Source organism: Quercus suber, unplaced genomic scaffold (assembly GCF_002906115.3).
Source record: "Quercus suber isolate HL8 unplaced genomic scaffold, Cork oak 2.0 scaffold_184, whole genome shotgun sequence".
NCBI classification, from domain to species: Eukaryota; Viridiplantae; Streptophyta; class Magnoliopsida; order Fagales; family Fagaceae; genus Quercus; species Quercus suber.
In genome coordinates, this window is record NW_027069642.1 from 470,585 (window position 1) to 489,826 (window position 19,242).

Sequence of the window (19,242 nt, forward strand, 5' to 3'; positions counted from 1 at the left end):
TTGTTGGGGGGGGGGGGGGGGGGGTGGGGGCGGAGTAGGGATGCTAGTATAAATATGTATTCTAGAATGAATTGCACTGGTTATTTTGCCAAATTTAGAAGAAAGAAAAGAGGGTTGGTGGTCTGCAACTCATTTTTAGGGTCCACATATAGTTCTGTTAATTTGTATGATGAGGTCTCTTTATCTAGCATCACGTTCTTTAAAAAAATTTCTTACTTCTGCAAATATTAGTATAAGCACATGGATTATTGGGGCTGTTGGACATGAGTGTGAACAACTTAGCTCGTTAGGAGTGAATGCCCCTGGATTACCCGACAACTGGTTCTAGCAGGTGGGTTCAATTGCCCATAGGTTTTACTGACTAAAGGTGAGTCCAAAGGTCTCTTCTATAAAAAGGTTCCCTATGTTATCCAAAAAAAAAAGGGGCATGAATTATTGGGGATGAAGCTCAAATTCTATGAGGACCTTTCATAAACTCACTCCATCACTTTTGCTCCTTATTTTGTTTCTTTATTCTTTCTGGTTTGGGCTTTGGGGTCTAGAGGGAATATTAAAATATAAAAAAGAGTAAAGCTTTATATTTGAATAACTCAGTGTGCAGAAAAGAGAGAGAGATTCTGCTACCTGTTATTGATTGATATTTGAGTATGAATTTATTGCATGGCATGGAATTGCAGGATTGGATAGAAGAAATGTCAGCTTTTGTGAAATCAATTGACAAGAACCATCTACTAACCGTTGGCTTGGAAGGATTTTATGGTCCTAAAACCCCCAAAAGTTTGACCATGAACCCAGAAGAATGGGCATCCAGACTTGGAGCTGATTTTATTCGCAACTCCAAGATCTCTTATATTGATTTTGCCTCTGTTCATATCTACCCAGACCACTGGTAAGCATTACATGATTGTAAACTCTATGAAATTGATGGTGTCAAATTACCAAAGAAGTCAAATCTTCAAAAAGTTTTGGAAGCCAAAATAAGTAAACCTGACGTATATAAACTTGGCTTAATTCCATGTTGTCTGGTGTTTGTTATTGCCAAAGAAGTCAAACTTGGAAGTATTTTGGAAACCAAAATAATTAAACCTTTTGCATATAAACTTGGCTTAATTCAATTTTGTCCGGTATTAGTTATTGCTTATCCGTTGATGCAAATCCAATGAAATGTTCATGTTTCCTTTGGGACTGTTTTATGTTCGAGCTGCAAAGTGGCTCTCAAACCTTTCTTGTATTCCTGAAAAGGTGCTATGTCTTTTCTTGATAGTACACCTAACCTGTTTTCAATTCATCCATTAATTTTGTGGTAGGTTTCATGGGAAGGCTTAGACGAAAAAATTAAATTTGTTAGAAAGTGGATGCTTTCACACATTGAAGATGGTGACAGGGAACTGAAGAAGCCTGTTATGTTCACTGAATTTGGATTGTCAAACCTGAACAAGGACTACCAACCATCTCAGCGAGATAGGTTTTATAAAACTATTTTTGATGTAATCTATAAATCTGCAAAGAAAAATCGGGCTGGGGCAGGTGCTTTGGTCTGGCAGTTTTTTTGTTGGAGGAATGGAAGAGTATAATGATGATTTTGGTATTGTACCGTGGGAAAGGCGGTCAACATATAGTCTGATAACAGAACAATCTTGCAATTTGGCTAGAATCCGAGGACTGAATCAACTAAAGGGATATTTGAAAGAATTGTGCTTGGAGGGACACTGAAAGTCTGATTCTTTTATCAGAAAATTTGATTCTTTTGTGGGGATCAACTGTCTAAAAAAAAAAAAAGACAAGTTGAAATCCTTCTTATACGTGAGTGAACTGTCAACTGTCTAAATCCTTCATGTACGTGGATGAAGGTCTTGCTTTCCGTGAACTTAGTCCAAATGGAGATTAATAAAATACTTCAAGCCTCGTCTTCCTTGCACGACAATTGGGAGCAAAGCCGAATCTTGAAGTGGGGGCATTTGTAGACATTAAAATTTTATGATGTATTTACAGCCGTCCGATTATTTATGATAAATATTTGTGATCAAATTAATCTCCAATTGATGAGGTGGACAATCAGCAAATGAAATCAAGCCATGTGGCAACATCAAATAAGAAAGCCATATGGCAATACCAGAAGAAAAGACCTATATGGAAAGTGCTTATTAAATGGGAGACTAAATTAAATCCATAATTAGCTCTCAATAAATGCTGAGAGAAAACTCCAAATTAAATACGATTGAGTTGCCTATAAATAGGGGCTTCTCATGTGAGAAAAAGGGAAGAACACTTTGAGAGAACACTACTGACACTCTGCCAAAATAGAGAGTCATCTCTAAAGTTCACGAGAATTTCATTGTTCATCAAGGCCCATTCCTACTTCTTCAAATCAAAGTGGGGATTCTCCTTTAATCTAGTTCGAGATTAAGCCAACGGCCCTCGCATCAAATCAAGCACCTTCAATTATTCATTCAACTTGGAGACATCAAAGCACGATTCAAGATCAAGCTTGATAGCCCCTTCGGATCGTAACGTTTCTTGGAGATCGAATAAGAGGAATTTATTGTACTCTTTCATTGTAAAGATTCATACAGAGGATTGTACTCACATATATACAAATCAAATACAAATTGATTATTTGTTACACTATTTCGTGATCGTGTGATTTATCTTTTACGAAAATTGTGTGTACAGTGCAATAAATGTATTTTGAGCAGAAGTAGTGGTCAAGTAACCAATGGGTTGGTGGGTTGTACTGAAGGAATGCCCACAACAGGCCAAAAACAGTTGGTGAAGCCCTATGGGTAAAAGGGAGAAATCTCATTGAATTAGTTCACTATAAAAGGAAGAGGTAGCCATGGATGAAAGAGGGAAGCACTTAAGGGGAGGAACCCATGGTAAGAAAGCAGTAAGAACCTAAAGGAGGCACTTAAAAAGAGAGGCACCTAGGGAAAGGGGTATTCAAAAGGGAAAATACCCAAGAGAGAAAAACAACACACGGCAAGAGAGTAGTAAGCAACTAAGAGGAAAAAGAACGAAGAGAAAGAAAGAAAGAAAGTGGTAAAACGAAGGAAGAAAACACGGCAAGAATAGGGGCATGCATCAATAGACCATCTTTTCCCTCCCTCTTAGCAAACCCACTTTTTGAAGTCTCCAAAAATAATAATTAGTAGTCATTTAAGCATATTCTCCAAAATGTACAACTTTGATGGCAAAAGCCTATGATAAGTTTGTTCAAGTTGCGATTTGGGTTCTTTTTTTGGTTTACTTTGATTGCAAATATATTTGATTTCACTTATTAGAACTTATATCTGTTGTATTTAATCATTCTATTGTAACACGTTTTTATCACGTTTGCTACATCAGTTGTCCTACTGTGGTATTTTTACTTACTGTACTAGTTATTCTATTGTAGCACCTTTTTATTATATTTACCATGTTAGCTATTATACTAGTTAAACCTTTTCTACTAAAACTTTCCTATTTCTTTGTTATTACGTGTCTTACTTTTGACACAAACTAATCATTATCTTGCCATAAGTATCTACACATATACATTGTAGCTTATGTTCTGCCATATATTTTATATATGTATATGTGAATACGTACAAGTATATATACGCATATATGTATGTATGTATATATATTTGAGAATATGCTAATCCATTTAAACTAACATTTTTTTTATGGGTATTTTCTTTAGATTTTAGATTTGTTTATGTGTAGGAAATAGGAAAATATTTCTGCATTAAAAAAAATGAAGAGTAGTCATTCACGTTGCAGAAAGCTTTACTGCACAGCAGAAGGTATTATTGTACAGCAGAACACTTACTACGCACAACAGAAGATTTTATTGCATAGCTAAAAGTTTTACTGTAAAGTAGAAAAGTCAGTCTTGTAGCAAAAACTAGAGAAAAGTTCCTTTTGCGGCAGACACAGAGGATAAGCCCACTTTGCAGCATCTTTCCTTGGACTTTGACTCAACGTTTGCACATAAACTGGCAGCAGCAAAACAGTACTTTGGAGCCCATTCCGTAGAGTACTAGGCCCAACTTCCTTCTTAGAAAAAGCCTAGACTAAGTGTTGTCCAATAACATTAAAACGCATGTCTAAGATACAAGAAATGTAAAAAGAAACCATCAACATTTTTGGCGACTCCACTAGGGAGTTGGGATCAAGATGCGGAGAATGAGATATTTCTCCATCGCAAACATGTTTCCAAGTCCTTACTAAAGCAAGACATGCAAATGTTCTTATACCTTCCAAGCTATACTCTCAGGAAAGTATCCAAAATGTCATAGCAAAATTCTATGGTGGAATATCATAGCAGCATTACAGCAAAACAGTGTGGCAAAATTCTAAAGTAGAACATTGCAGCAACGTTACAGCAAGACAGTACCGTAGTAGAATTCTATGACAAAATGCAGCAATGTTATAACAAGACAGTACTATAGTAGAAATCTGTAGCAGAACATAGCAACGTTAAGACAGAGTAGTATCGTGAGAAAAATGCTATGGTAGAATATTGTAGCAGAATGTTGTGGTAGAATACCACAATACCATCATAGAGCTCAATGGCATTGCCTCAAAATGTAGTAGCAAAATATCACTACAACACCATAGAGTTCTACAACAGAAATATCCTGAGAACTCTATAATAGAAGGCCTTTACAATACTTGGTCCTATCCTTTAAATGCCACTTGTTTTCCTTGCTATGCATGTGAGACATGTGGCAAGCCACTTATTCAAACATGCACCTCTCCTAAAAGCTTTCTAAGCCACTTATCACCTTTTTGCTCTCATTTCTTTTAAGCAAACACTAGAAGGTTTCTAAACTCTTTCCATCTCCACCTTCGGGTTCAGCATTTAGAAGAGAAAAATCCCTTCATTCCCTCATAAGGTTTCAATCATTTTTTTATGCTAGTGATTCTAGCTCTACTTCCCCTTAAGAACCAAAAGCTAGAAACAAAAATGAAGCTATAGAAGCCAAAGCAAAACTTTCATCATTACTATACTGGTGCAAATCACTATTTCCTCCGTGAAGTATCCTTCAACAAACTTTTTCAGAAGTGCAAAATGCCCTTCTGCAGAAATTTCTTAGCAGAAAGTGCAAATCCTTCGACAAAATATTTCACAACAGAATCCCAGAAATGCAGAATGTTCATTGGCAGAATATTTCACAGCAAAATCCAAGAAATGTAGAATATTCATTGGTAGAATATTTCGTAGCAGAATTCTTGAACTTTCTAAGTGCAATCACAAATCCAACATGATTTTCTTCTACAACAAAGGTTATCATTGCCCCATTAAGAATTCATGAGAACACCAACAGTGTGAAGATGTGTAAAAGGGTACTGGACAATTCTATTACAGCAAGAAATTCGAGTCTAGATCTTATTCAACAAAATTGAGACTTGTTCTTAAAGCAAGAGAGGTGCATGCAAAGCCAGAGAGGTGCATACAAAGCCTTTCATGTTCACTTTTGCTGAAGCAATCTTTTGCTACTACATCAACAAATATATCAGCATCAATGAAGGGAGGAGGGATAAGTAATCAATTCGGCAATATCGAAACATCCACTTTCAACCAAAGAATACATTAAAGGCATGTGACAAGGTGGTGAAGTGTCCAAATTAAATCCAGACCTTAGAATGAAGCCAATTACTCAGTTACTACGTACTTTCCATAAAGAAGCCCAAATCTAGAAGCTGCTTGCAAACTACTTTTTGTCCATTATCGGGGCTAGCAAACCAATTCAACAACCTTGAAGAGTTGAAAAGTTTTCTTTGAAGCACCTCAGAGGATTTATGCTTAAAGTGGCATTAATGATCGTGATCTTTATGATATTTCTAAGAAAGAATGTATCAGACTACTTGTTCTACAAACTATGCAACTCCGTTATCACTCTTTAAGTCATGAAGCTCATTGATGTCCATGTCACATCCTAGAAGAACTCTGCAATAGTGACAAACTCAAAGCTCCTTCTTTTAGCTTGTGTACAAGAGGGAAATAGCAAAAACAATTGCCCACACACATTCTACCGTGAATAGAGTTGCTTATCTTATTGCTGCAAAAAACTATTACGTAGTTTTTATTGAAGGCGTTCTGCTGCAAGGGCATTCTACCACAAGAATAAAGAAGCATGATGTCACAGAAAGATATGGGTGCATCATGGGAAAATTCTATATTAGAAGCCACTAACTTTTGGCTATTTCTAGCCAACCATGAAGTAAGAGACGTAGCAAGCTCCATCTAAATATGCCCATACTCAAAGCAAGCAAAGAAGAAACCCATGAAATATGGGTCTTAGTAGCAAAAGCTAGCAAAAGGGTCGTGGTTATGAATTCTTGGCTAGTAACTAGCAAAGGAACCGTGGTTGTGAGTTCTTGGCGAAAGCCCATAATGGAGGCTACACTCAATCAAACCCACAAAGGAGCCATGATCGCAAGTCTTTGGAAAGAATCTGCAGAAAAGCTATAGCCACAATCATATGTAGCAGAAGGTACATGGGAAGTAATTGTGCTTGCAGTGGAACAAAACCAAAGTATGCTTGGTAAGTAACTCTTTCCCAAATTCTCTAGCAACGAAGAATTTCTACAATATGGCAACTTATAGATCCATGGCATCTAATTTTTTTACTGAAGAAAGCATGAACCATATGATGGAGCATCAACACCAAGAGAAGGTGATATCAAGCTCATCCAGTTGTCTCACATGCTGGGGGCTATCTCATTTTACAAGAAATACAAAAAGCCTTCTTTAATATGCTAAAAACTCATCCAATTATCTCACATGTTGGAGGGCTAAGGCCCATTCTGCAACAAATTTGGAAAGGCTTCTGCAAAGTGCTTAGAGTATCAATATGTAGCAACAACATTATCCACTACGAAATAAGTATTGATTGTGGCATTTCAACAAGTATGCATTCATTCGCCACTTGACCTGTAGCAACTTCAAACTTCATGATATGGCATAGTGCAACACCCATGCAATTTGTTGCAACCTATCATGGTCAAGTAACATTCTAGTCTGTGATAAAGCAGCAATATCATCTATCTTCTGCAGAAGCAACAACTAGCAGTTGGAGAATAAGTTCTCACACGATATAAAGTCTATGCAGCAATGAATCCATGAGAAGAAATTCTACCACCCTTGTTGTGGCAAATATCAAAGAACCAAAGAAAGGAAGCAAGAAGAGAAGGCCTACAAGCACTCCAGCAAAAACCTACGTAAAGGTGAACCAACAAGCACTACAGCAGAAAACAAATGCTCTTCGTGAGACTTTAAGACTTTAAGAGTGCTCTACAAAAAAGCTGAGTGACAAGGAACTCACAGCAGAAACAAAAGGTGGAAATCAATGATGAAGTCCAAACATCTCTCTAGCAACGCATTTAGTGGCAGACCGCCTTCCACAAGAATTGGAAATTCACTGCTAAGCTTAACAACATGAGAAAGAAGAATTGGGAGAAATAAGATTTGCGGAAGACTACAACAAAGTTAAGAGATTTAGTTCACAACAACATCTATGCCTCTTTCATCAAAGAGGCACTGATATCCTGATCAACAGCGGCTGTGGCAGAATGACAAAAAGAATATGTTAAAGAAGAAAAAAGCAAACACGAAGGAATCAATAGTTGATGTGGCAGAATAACAAAGAAAATGTTTAGAATGAAAAGAAAGTGAAGATTTCTAATGAAAGCATCCTCATTGCCCCTTGAAAAAAGAACATCTATAGTGGCACCACTTGTAGGTGCCTTAAAATGAGTGGCAGACTCAGTCACTTCTGCAGAAAGATCAAATTTGCAAAAAAACAAGAATTTATGGCAAAATTAGAAACAACCCACAATGCAAACAGCAAAGGTATAAGAGTATTGACGATCTTGGGGGCTAAAAAGGTCCTCTACTATTAGAACAATACATTTGCCCATGTTAGTAGTAGCTCTGAATAAGGAGGCCCTCCAAAAATACATCATCACTGAAAGAAACTTGCCTTTCTACAAGGCCCAACATACTTTTTCATAGAAACTTCATCTTGACAAAGAATACATGTGTTCTTCAACACAGCAAAAAGTATTATCAGCAAATGAAAGAGTACTCTACTATAATGAGGGCTTACAATGTTAGCTCTTCGTTTTGTTTTAAGCAAAAGAAATGAAGATACGTGAATGGAAAGAAAAGAAGAAGGCACAAGAAAAGTGAGCGAAGCCATCCTTTGATCTACACACTTAGATGAAGCTTTCCTCTTGTGAAAGAACTCTACTTGAAGAAAGTAACGTGGTAGAACTATTTTGATGAAACTCTTTTCAATCGCCGGCTTAGATGTGAAGGTAGTAGAAGACAACACTTTCTTTATTTTTAGAGAATGAATGAAGCCCGAAGTGAAGCAACCTTAAGTGGCTAAAAGAAAAAGAAAAATGAAGACCGTAAGATGGATCCTTGCTCCGCAAAAGTGATGTTTGCGAAGTTGGCCGAAAGAAGAAGTAAAGAATCCAAAGAGCCAATTTTGAGCATTCTGCAAAGATGATAAAATGTAAAACATCATAATGAAGAAGAACCCAACAAGGAAGGATTCCACAGCATTTGTGTCTTATGACCATTCTTAGAGAGCAACTACACTTGTGGAAGAATGAAGAGATGATACTAAGGAATATGTGGGGAAAGTAAGTTAGCTGAAGCAGTCAAGCCTAATTTTTCTGCCACAGAATTTGCTACAACCTTCACTTCATACAGTACAGATGCTGCTCTAGCAAAAGCAAAGTAAGAGGTGCATTAATGTAGAGAAATAAGTGCATGTATTGCAGCAGAAAGTGTCTACATATTCTGTAGAATTAGAAAAATGAGTATTTATCCCTACAAAAGCAGAGAAATGAGTATGAGCTATTGCAGAAATGTAAAGAAATAAGTATACAAATTGCTGCAAACATAAAGAAATGAGTACCATTGTAGAAGTCCAAGATCATAAGAAATTTCCAAGAAGCAAACCAAGAAACAAGCAAAGGAATGATGAAGAAGAGAATGATGCACACATCATCATCATGACAGTCCCTTTGAATGAGGGTAGTGTTGATGCCCATTTTGGCAAAGAGGCCCAATAGTAGGAAAAAGCCCAACAATATGGGAAGAAAAGAGCTAGTAAATTGGGAAGAAAACCATTAAGCCTAAATGTTAGAAATAATGGATCGTAGGCCTAGAAAATAGCAAATGAGCCTCAAAGAAAGCAAGCGGGCCTAAAGGAGCCAAGAGAAAAAAGTAGTAAATCCATGGGCATTATGAAAAATAAAAAGCAAGCAATAATGGGCCAAAGAGGCCTGAAGTAATGAATTAAGTGAGTAAGGAGTTGATAGAAAGCCCATAAACCCCAAAAGAAAAGATGTGGTAATTTGGGCCGAGGAAGCCCAAAAGACTTAACAAAGGCCCATGGGGGTAAAGAATTGGAATGAGCCGAGGATGCCCAAATGAATAAAATGGAACAAAGGAGCCCGAAAGCGATGAAACGGGCAAAGGATGCCCAAAAGAATAAAATGGGACAAAAGAGCCCGAAAGCAATGAAATGAGCCAAGGAAGCTCAAAATAGCATGAGTACAAGCCCATGATAGTATTGGGCTACTAGAATGTAGCAAAAGGAAAGCATTCAACAAGCCCAAAAAAGGCCCTACAGGCACAAGTCAAATAATAATATGCAGAAAATTAGCAGAAATAATCAAGCTAAAGCGAGGCAAAATTTTGAACAAACTCACTTTGGGGTGACAATAACAAAACCACCACCCTCATGAACAACAACTTTTTGACTACCCTTGGAGGGTCATAAATTTGCAGAAAGAAAGAGAACGACTTGCCTAAGGAGAGTAAAGATTGAAACAACAGGCCAATGAAGAAAAGAAAAGAAGTATTCTCATGTAAGTTGTGAAACAACCCGCAAAAGAAAACTGCATAAGTTTCCACATATGAATCGTAAGAGCAATCCATATGCTCAGGGGGCTGAATGTTAATGCCCATTTTTTGAATCTGTATCCTAAAGCCCACATAGAGGAAAGCCTAATGAAAATCAAGACCCAAAGACCTACCAAGAAAACCGAAGAACAAGAAAGGTCCAAAGAAAGAAGTGCAAGGGAAAGCGATCTACAGCAAAACGCAGATTTGCAACAAAATGACCCTTTTGATCCAATTAACATTATTTGGCCCACAAATACCCAAATCCTATAAAAGATAGGTGTGAAAACTAGTATGAAAAAGTACGCTGAAAAGAAACAAAGAATAACAAGAAGTGTCAGTAGCAAGAATTGTGCGAAGGAAAGAAAAGCAAACTAAAGGAAATGACAAACACATTAGGAAACGCATGAAGAATTAAGACAGAGACACACGGCATAACAAAACAAAGCTAATCTGCTACAGTAGAAATGGCGTAGGAATGAAAGAAGACAAAAACATAAGATAGTGGAGCAAGCACACAAAGGCCTAAGCACCACCAACCTGTACCCAGCCAATACAAGGGAGGCGGGCCCATGGTCAAGGGGATTCAGAGGGTGTGGTTTGGTAGTGGGGGAAAAAGGGGTCTATATTTGGTTTCCCGCCGTGACTTCTTTTAGGAATATACCTTGCTGGGATGGTATCTTACCCAAAAGAAGTAATAGATGGTTGGGACCATCTGATGCATGCCATAGAGCTAGGTAGTGAGATAGCCCAATCCTTATCCATTTGAACCTAGAGATAGAGGTATACAGCAAGAACAAACAAAAGGGAATTTAGTCACGAAATGAGTAGTGGTGCAGTAAATGTATACTAAGTAGAGGTGGTGGTCAGGCAACCAATGGGTTGGTGGGCAATACTAAAGGAATACACACAACAAGCCGAAAATAGTTGGTGAAGCCCTAGGGGTAAAAGGGAGAAATCTCATTGAATCAGTTCGCTATAAAAGAAAAAGGTAGCCATGGATGAAAGGGGGAAGCACCTAAGGGGAGGAACCCATAGTAAGAGAGCAGTAAGAACCTAAAAGAGACACTTAGAAAGAAAGGCACCCAGGGAGAGGGGGATTCAAAAGGGAAAATACCCAAGGGAGAAAAACAACCCACGACAAGAGAGTAATAAGCAACTAAAAGTAAAAAGAACAAAGAGAAAGAAAGAAAGTGGTAAAATGAAGAGAGAAAACACGTTAGGAATAGGGGCATGCATCAATAGACCATCTTTTCCCTCCTTCTTAGCAAACCCACACTTTGAAGTCCCCAAAAGTAATAGCTAGTAGCCATTTAGACCGATTCTCCAAAATGCACAACTTTGATGCCAAAAGCCTATGACAAGGTTGTTCAAGTTGAGGTTTGGGTTCTTTTTTGGTTTACTTATCTTATGGGAAGATTCAATACTTGATTTTGATTGCAAATATATTTGATTTCACTCGTTGGAACTTATATCTGCTGTATTTAATCATTCTGCTGTAGCACGTTTTTATCACATTTGCTACATCAGTTGTCCTACTGTGGTATCTTTACTTGTTGTACTAGTTATTCTACTATAGCACATTTTATTATATTTACTATGTTAGCTATTATACTAGCTAAACCTTTTCTGCTGAAACTTTCATATTTCTTTGTTATTACGTGTTTTGCTTTTGACACAAACTAATCATTATCTTACCATAAGTATCTACACATATGCATTGTAGCTTATGTTCTACCATATATTTTATATATGTATATGTGAATAAGTATAAATATATATATATATATATATATGTATGTATGTATGTATATATATTTGAGAATATGCTAACCCATTTAAACTAACATTTGTTTGACGGGTATTTTCTTTGAGTTTTAGATTTTTTTTTTTATTTTTTTTATGTGCAAGAAATAGAAAAGTATTTCTACAGTAAAAAAAAAAAAAAATGAAGAGTAGTCATTCATGTTGCAAAAAAGTGCAGAAAGCTTTACTGCACAGCAGAAGGTGTTACTGCACAACAAAAAGCTTTACTACGCAGTAAAAATCTTTACTGCACAGCAGAAGGTTTTACTGCACAGCAAAAAGTTTTATTACTTAGCAGAAAGCCTTATTGCTCAACAGAAAGTTTTATTGCACAGCAGAAGATTTTATTGCATAGCAAAACGTTTTACCGCACAGCAGAAAAGTCAGTCCTATGGCAGAAACTTGAAAAAAGTTCCTTCTACAGCAGAAACAGAGGATAAACCCACTTTGTAATGTCTTCCCTTAGACTTGAACTCAATGGTTGTGAACAAATTGGTAGCAGTAGAATGGTACTTTGGAGCCCATTCCACAGAGTGCTAAGCCTAACTTCATTTTTAGAAAAAGCCTAGACTAAGCGTTGTCCAATAACATCAAGACACGTGTCTAAGGTACAAGAAACGTAAAAAGAAACACTCAACATGAAGTAAGAAAATAAGGGGTTGATAGGAAGCCCACAAGCCATAAGAATGGGGAATAAGGTAATTGGTCCAGGGACGCCCAAGGGAGTTAGTAAAAACTCATGGGTATGCAGAATTAGAAAATGGGCCAAAGATGCTCAAGGAAAGCAAACGGGCCAAGGATGTTCAAGAAAAAAGAAATGGGATAAAGGAGCCCACAAGCAATGAAATGGGTCAAGAAAAGCCCAAAGTAGCATGAGTATAAAACCAATGACCATATTGAGTTATTGAGAGAAGAATAGGCAGCAGGCCCAAAGAGGCCCAGCAGGCACGAGTCAAATAACACCACGACAGGAACAGCAAAGTGATATGGCAGAAAACAGCAGCAGGATTATGGAAGGAGCAAAGAATAGGCTAAAGGAAGAAAAGTCCATAATCAAGCAAGGGCCAGCCCTTAAAAGAAGCAAGTTGTAAGGAATGAGAAATTAGAAAGCAGTTCATGCCATAAGGGGTCAAGGATGAGTGGCAGAATGCATAGACAAGCTTCTAGACCACGGCAAACGCATAAGCAGCAGATAGGTTTTAGACGTACACAGAAGTGGAGCATGCGCAAGGCCCAAACATCACTAGCTTGTACCTAGCCAATACAAGAAGTGGTGGGTCATGGGTCAGAGGTAAGAGAGGGTATGGTCTGGTGGTGGGGAGAGGGGAAAGCCTATTCTGGGGTTCTTGTTCAGGTTCTTTTGAGGGAAATGTCCTACTAGGATGGTGTACTACCTAAAAGAAGTAAAAATGAGTTGGAACTACTAGGTGCATACCATAAGAGATAGGAAGATAGAACACCCACACTGTGGTGGATAAGAATGTCATGGTGAGCAAGTAAATAAAATAATCTTCTTTGTCTGGTGATGGGGAGTGGCATAGCTAGCATAGGTAAGTGATGGTGGCTGAACAGCTGACAAACTAGTGGTGGTTGGCAAGGACACCCAGACCGGACAAAGGTAGTTAAAGGCTAAAATGGTAAAAGCCAGTCACGGCAAGCAATATATAAAGGACCATTGCCGTGCACAATAAGGGGGGATCATAATCACGACAATAGTAACCACTAAGAGAGAATCACAACATTACTAGATAGGTAAGCACTGAGAAAAGAAAAGAGGAGATAAAGAATCAGAAATAACAAAAAACAGAGAAGAAAAAGAGAATCAAGAAGAGAAAACAAAGTGTAGAATGGCAGACATGCACCAATAGGCTAATCTCTTCTCTCCTTCTAAAAGCCTACCCTCTGTTAGGGAAAAAAGACTCATTTGGGCGCAAACCATTCAAGCCCATTCCCTCAAAGTGGGTAATTTCCATGACAGGATCATTCTGTGAAGTTATCCACATTGAGGAAGTGGTTTCCTCCTTGGCCTTAGGCCCGTAGCACAATTAAACGTGGCAAATTGATCTTTCATTCTTCAATTTTCTCATTTACTGTTATTACTTCTCATCTTGTCTTTGTAACCTCACCCAGAATGTGTCTTCTTTTCCTGTTTTGACTAAGGATTTCTCGCTTGTCTTTCCTTAATAGTAACTTGTTTCTTTCATCATTGTTTTATCACATTTGTTTGCTGTGACTCTTTTATAGCAACTACATTTGTTGTGGGCACGTGATTAAAGTTTTGGCAAACGATGCATAATTTGCGCACAAGCCAATTTGAGGTGGGTTACAATTAGACCGGTCCCAACTCTCCTATCCAGAATATTTAGGCCACAATACAACAGGAGATAGTCCAGCCCAAAATCACAAAAATGCTCACCATATAGCCTAAGACTACAACTTTCACTAAACAAATTAACATGACTACATATTTTGAAAATCTAACTGTTGAATTGTATGTTTTTTTTTTTTTTTTTTTTTTTTATGTTCTTAAAACACATGTCAAGTTTCATTTTTTTTTTTTTTTTTTTTTTTTTTTTTTTTTTTTTTTTTTTTTTTTATGTTCTTAAAACACATGTCAAGTTTCATGTCCATCAGATGTTTTTTATTATTTGATCCATAAACTTATTTTTTGCGTATAATTTTAGACTACAAAATCTCATAAATTAAATATTTGATTAATAACATAAGCTATTTATCTTTAATCTTCTTGAAGTTTTGCAAGCATGAAGGATATAAGAAAAAAAAAATCTAATTATGGAATTGTTAAAATTCTTATCCAATAAAAAAAAAATATTGAGTGGAGTTGTAGTCTTAATCTACAACCAAGTTTATTGCTAAACTTTATCCAAAGTTTAATTATATTGGACCTAAAAAAAATTGAGGGTGGTCACACATTTTTTTAAAGGTAAGAAAACTATAAAATTATAAAATTTTATATATAATAATGATTTTTTTCCAAGCCAGGGTGGTCTTGTGACCACCCTGACTCTAAAGTGGAGTCGCCAGTGCTTCACCCTCAACCATACATTAAAATAATACAAGTCATTTGTTATGTGCAATTTTTTTTTAATATAGTTTTAGCTTATGGGTCCACTTTTGATAATTGTGCTCTTTATTATTAGACTAATTTAGAGCCCAATTAGATATCAAGTTGACTTGAAGAGTGTTAAAATGTAAAATATAACATTTTGAATGAACAAAAATCTATTTTTGAAAAATTAAATGACCAAAGTGGCCCTCGCCCTGCATACGTGAGCTAAAACATGCGTACGCGCTTGAATACGTAAGCACATTCTTGTATACACAGCTAGGGTTTTAGAAGTATATGAAAAGCAAGTTTTCTGCAATAATGGCTGAGGTTTGGAATGAATCTCACATCGCCTAGGAGCTATTCCAAACCCATTTTTTTCAACTATAAAAAGCCTTATATGGTACATTTTTAAAATACATAGAAATCCCAAAAGAAAAACCTAAAATTCACTAGAAAATAGTGAATCAAAAGGGAGTTTTTCACAAAACACCCTCAAGTCTCTTTTTAGTTGATTGAGACATTTTCTGGTCCCAATCCTTTGAGTTTAAGATTACTAATCACTATTTTATTGAATTGTGATAGATTCGACTGAAGGGAACGATAAAAAATTAAGCCTAGGAGCTTTTGCTTTAAGGTATGCTTTAAAAACTTTTCTTTTTATTTTCTGCTTTAATCTTTGTTTCTTTTGCTTAATTTATGTTTACGTTTGTTTGTTTGGGTTAGTTTTAGGTTTTCTTTCTGTCTTTAAGAATGATAGGTTGCTAAATTTTACTTTTTTGGTTTTTGCTTTATTTCTGTGTTGATTAGGGTCTTTGGGTAAAGATCTGCGTATGCATGATCTAGCCTGCACACGCAAGCTAAACTCATGCGTACGCAGACCTATTCTAGCGTGCGTGATGCCGTTACCCAAAAAACCCTAATTTTTTGTTTGTTTTGTTCTGCCTTTACATGTTTTTCTGTATAAGCCTCATTTCCATATGTTTCAAGCCCCATGACCGTTTGTTTACCTCTTAACATGTTTGTTATTATCACATGTTTAGATTATGGTTTAGGTTAGGGTTTTCTTAGTTTTAATGCTACGACATTCATTCACATGTTCACGCATTGATGTCATAGGTGTTGTGTTGCTAAGAGGTAAGTAAAGGGTAAGTCATGCATTAGCAATGTTCATGCATTTGTGTTAGGGTTTCTAGATGTATTATTAGGGTTTCTAGTACGTTAACGTTTTGTGTTTTATATGTTTTGTTTGATGATATGCTTGCTGCCATGTTTAAGTTGCTGTCTTATTAGATGAATGCTAGGGTTTTCTTTTATATATTTGGCTCTCTTTTGTCTGGATAGATGGATAAGTATGTGTTTAGGGTTAAAGATGCCATGTTATTTGCTAGATGCATGTTAGTGTGTGTGTGAGTCTAGAATACAAGTATTTAAATGGTTTTTAATAGGGTTAAGATATAGAACACAATGATAGGAGGTCAACCTTAGGGTTGGGCGATCTTGGGTGCCTAACACCATCCTAAAAGCATACCTAAACTCCGAACCCAAACTCTGGTAGTAAGATCAAAAGTCATTCCTCGAAAAGACGCTATATTCATGGTTCGTAGACCATATAACTAGGTGGCAACTCCAATTTTAATTTTTCCCTTTCCCTTGCACCTACACGTGTGGGTTTTTCCCACCCCACATCGGTGGTGGGAGGATGGGACAAGATTTTAGCCCTTGCCACGAGGCAGGCCGGGGATGGATTTAGATATTTTAGCCCTGCTCCATATTGATAAGGGCTATAATTGTAAACTTTTCAAACCCTAAATTCCTATTATTTAAAAAACAGATCAATACTAGTTTATTTAAATGCATGGATATTAAGATTTTTATTTTTGTCGTGATATTGTCTTGTTATACGCTTGAATAATACTATTATTCAGTTCTTGTTAAAAATTATTTTGATTTAATGAAATAAATTTAGTTGTAATTTCAAGTATATTTATATTAATGAAACATGTTTTATTAAAAAAAAATTGTAATAATTGTGGGGCAAATTAACACGAAGTAGGATTTTATGAGGCGAGATGGGTCCCCGCGGGGCCTCAAGGGGTGGGGATGGGGTAAGGAAGTTTTCCCTATCATATAGAATGGGACAGAGATGGGGTTGAAGGATGGAATCTTCACCCTCATCCCTCCCCATTGCAATCCCTACATTAAACCAAGACACTAATCGGTATTTGGTGTAGGTGGAGATAAAACCCCATATCTCTTTTTCAATTATCAAATACTTTATCAATTGAGCTAACTGAAACCCACTTTGTTACGTGCTACCCATTAAAGATGTCAATGGATTTGGTTTAAATGAGTTTGGGTGTAAATTCAATACTTAAGGGATAATTTGGGTTTCACATCTTATGCACGAAATCTTAATCCAGTTATCTTGGGTGTAAATTCAATACTTAAGGAATAATTTGGGTTTCACATCTTATGCACGAAATCTTAATCCAATTATCTATTTAACTAGCTTGTAACTTCCATGCCTATGCATGGATATACTTAAAAAGATATACATTTAGATGCATAGTATAATTCTTACATATATAATTTAAATTTTATTGATAGTCATTCTTATATATTTTTTTTTTAACTCTTTAAAAAGTCTTGTAAGAATATTATTATTAGGTAGAAAATGTAAATTGTCTATTTTTTTTATTTTATGTTAATTGTGGTGTCAAAGAATTTGACAACCCCGACCCATTTTATACTAAGCCCAAGGTCCAAGCCGAGGAGGAAGAAATGTCTGAGGATGAAATAAACAAGTCCAAGGTGCCATGAAACATCGCTGAAGACGATCCTGTCCTCGGCGAACCAAGATCACAGAAGGGAAGAGCAGCATGCCATCAAAGGCAACCTCCTGGAGCATCCCAAGGGAAAGGACTCGTACAATGAGTCAGCCATGGAAGCATGGTCGAGGAGCAATTCAAGGAGAAACTGTCACCTCCGCATTAAAAACCCATAACTAATGTCCGGCTGTATTAATGAGGAAATGACCCCTGAACAGTGCTATCTCGATTACCACAACTTACAGAACGCCAGAAAGGGTGTCTGATGGGACAGACACTCAAGTATAGGCTTGAATGATCAACAAGAGGAAGCCCAAGATCGTTTAAAGAGGACTATATAATAATAGAAACACACCATAGAGAGGGAGCTTGAATCAGGAGAAATAGCACTGTAACAATCTCAAGAACTCCTGTAACCATTCTCATTCAATATTTACTAAGAACAAAGCTCCTCGGATTGTGCCGAGAACAAACTTTCTTTGATAAGCTCAGTTCATCTCAGTTTGATCATCATGAACACCATATATTAACTGTTGCCTATGCACTAAAGCCTAGCTCTTTGACCCGCTCTCTACAAATTTATTGTATTGGGCTAGTTAGGTCTAAGTCCACTCATTCAACAGAAGAAGTGCTCAAATCTAATCCCTACATTAATTAATTCTAGACTCTTTGGTTTTTGTATGCAACAACTTACTTAGATGAATATTTATAATGTGGTCCCACATTTGACTCCAAAATTAAGAAATAAAACTCTCTCTAAAAATAAATAATTTAGAATACATAGTGCAAAATTGGACTTCAATTGTAAAATCTAATTGTATTTTCTCCAAGTTTTTCCTATTAATATATATATATATATATATATAGATTAATAATATTTTTATTATTAATTCTAAATTTACTCAACAAACTTGGTTCCACACAACAAAAGTTTGCCTCTATTTTTCCCTTGAAAAATCAACCAGAAAATCAAACTTAAGCATTTTATAACATCATTTTTTATGTAATTGGGCTGACCCAATTCATGATAAGATAAATGGATAGGTTCAGAATGAATTCAGAAGTTTTAAAAATATAAATAGAATGAGTTTGTAATGGAACTCCTAAAATGTAATAAGGTTTAGAATATAAAATATTCAGAGAGTTAGGATTTGGAATGACGTTTTTCATCCCAAACCCATTTAGTTGTCGTTCCTAGGTCTAATTCAAATCACAAATTTTATGTAATACCCTAATTCAATATAAATTTGTAAGGTCTATCTTACCACCCAAAATTAATTCCATAATTAACAAATCAATAGATTTTTTTTTTTTTTAAATACATATGATAGAATTTGAACCTTTGATATTTGCTTTGTTATTTATCACCAGAACAATATACCAAATTACCAATTGGTTATTAGTTTAAGTAGGATTTGATCCCAAATCTCTTATTTGACAACAACAAGAGACTTTACTAATTAAATTAATTGAAACCCACAAAAAATTAGTAGGTTAATTGACTACTTGGATGCATTAATATTTCAAAATTAACATATTAGTCCCCATAATTTGGAATGTCCACTCAATTCCTTTAGTAGTTAATGATACTGGGAAATATTGTCAGTCGATTTCTTGTCTCTATTGAA

The 19,242-nt window shown here is 36.2% G+C and overlaps 1 protein-coding gene across 1 annotated transcript in view; it reads left to right on the forward strand.

Annotated features, from left to right (window-relative positions):
* Positions 1-1,754, forward strand: part of LOC111996032 (mannan endo-1,4-beta-mannosidase 2) — an 8,415-nt gene extending 6,661 nt beyond the window's left edge. The window contains 3 exon segments of the mRNA XM_065778484.1: positions 678-906; positions 1,321-1,544; positions 1,546-1,754. Coding sequence (XP_065634556.1) covers positions 678-906; positions 1,321-1,544; positions 1,546-1,713 — 621 coding nt within the window. The 3' untranslated portion in view covers positions 1,714-1,754.
* Positions 1,755-19,242: the final 17,488 nt, after the last annotated feature.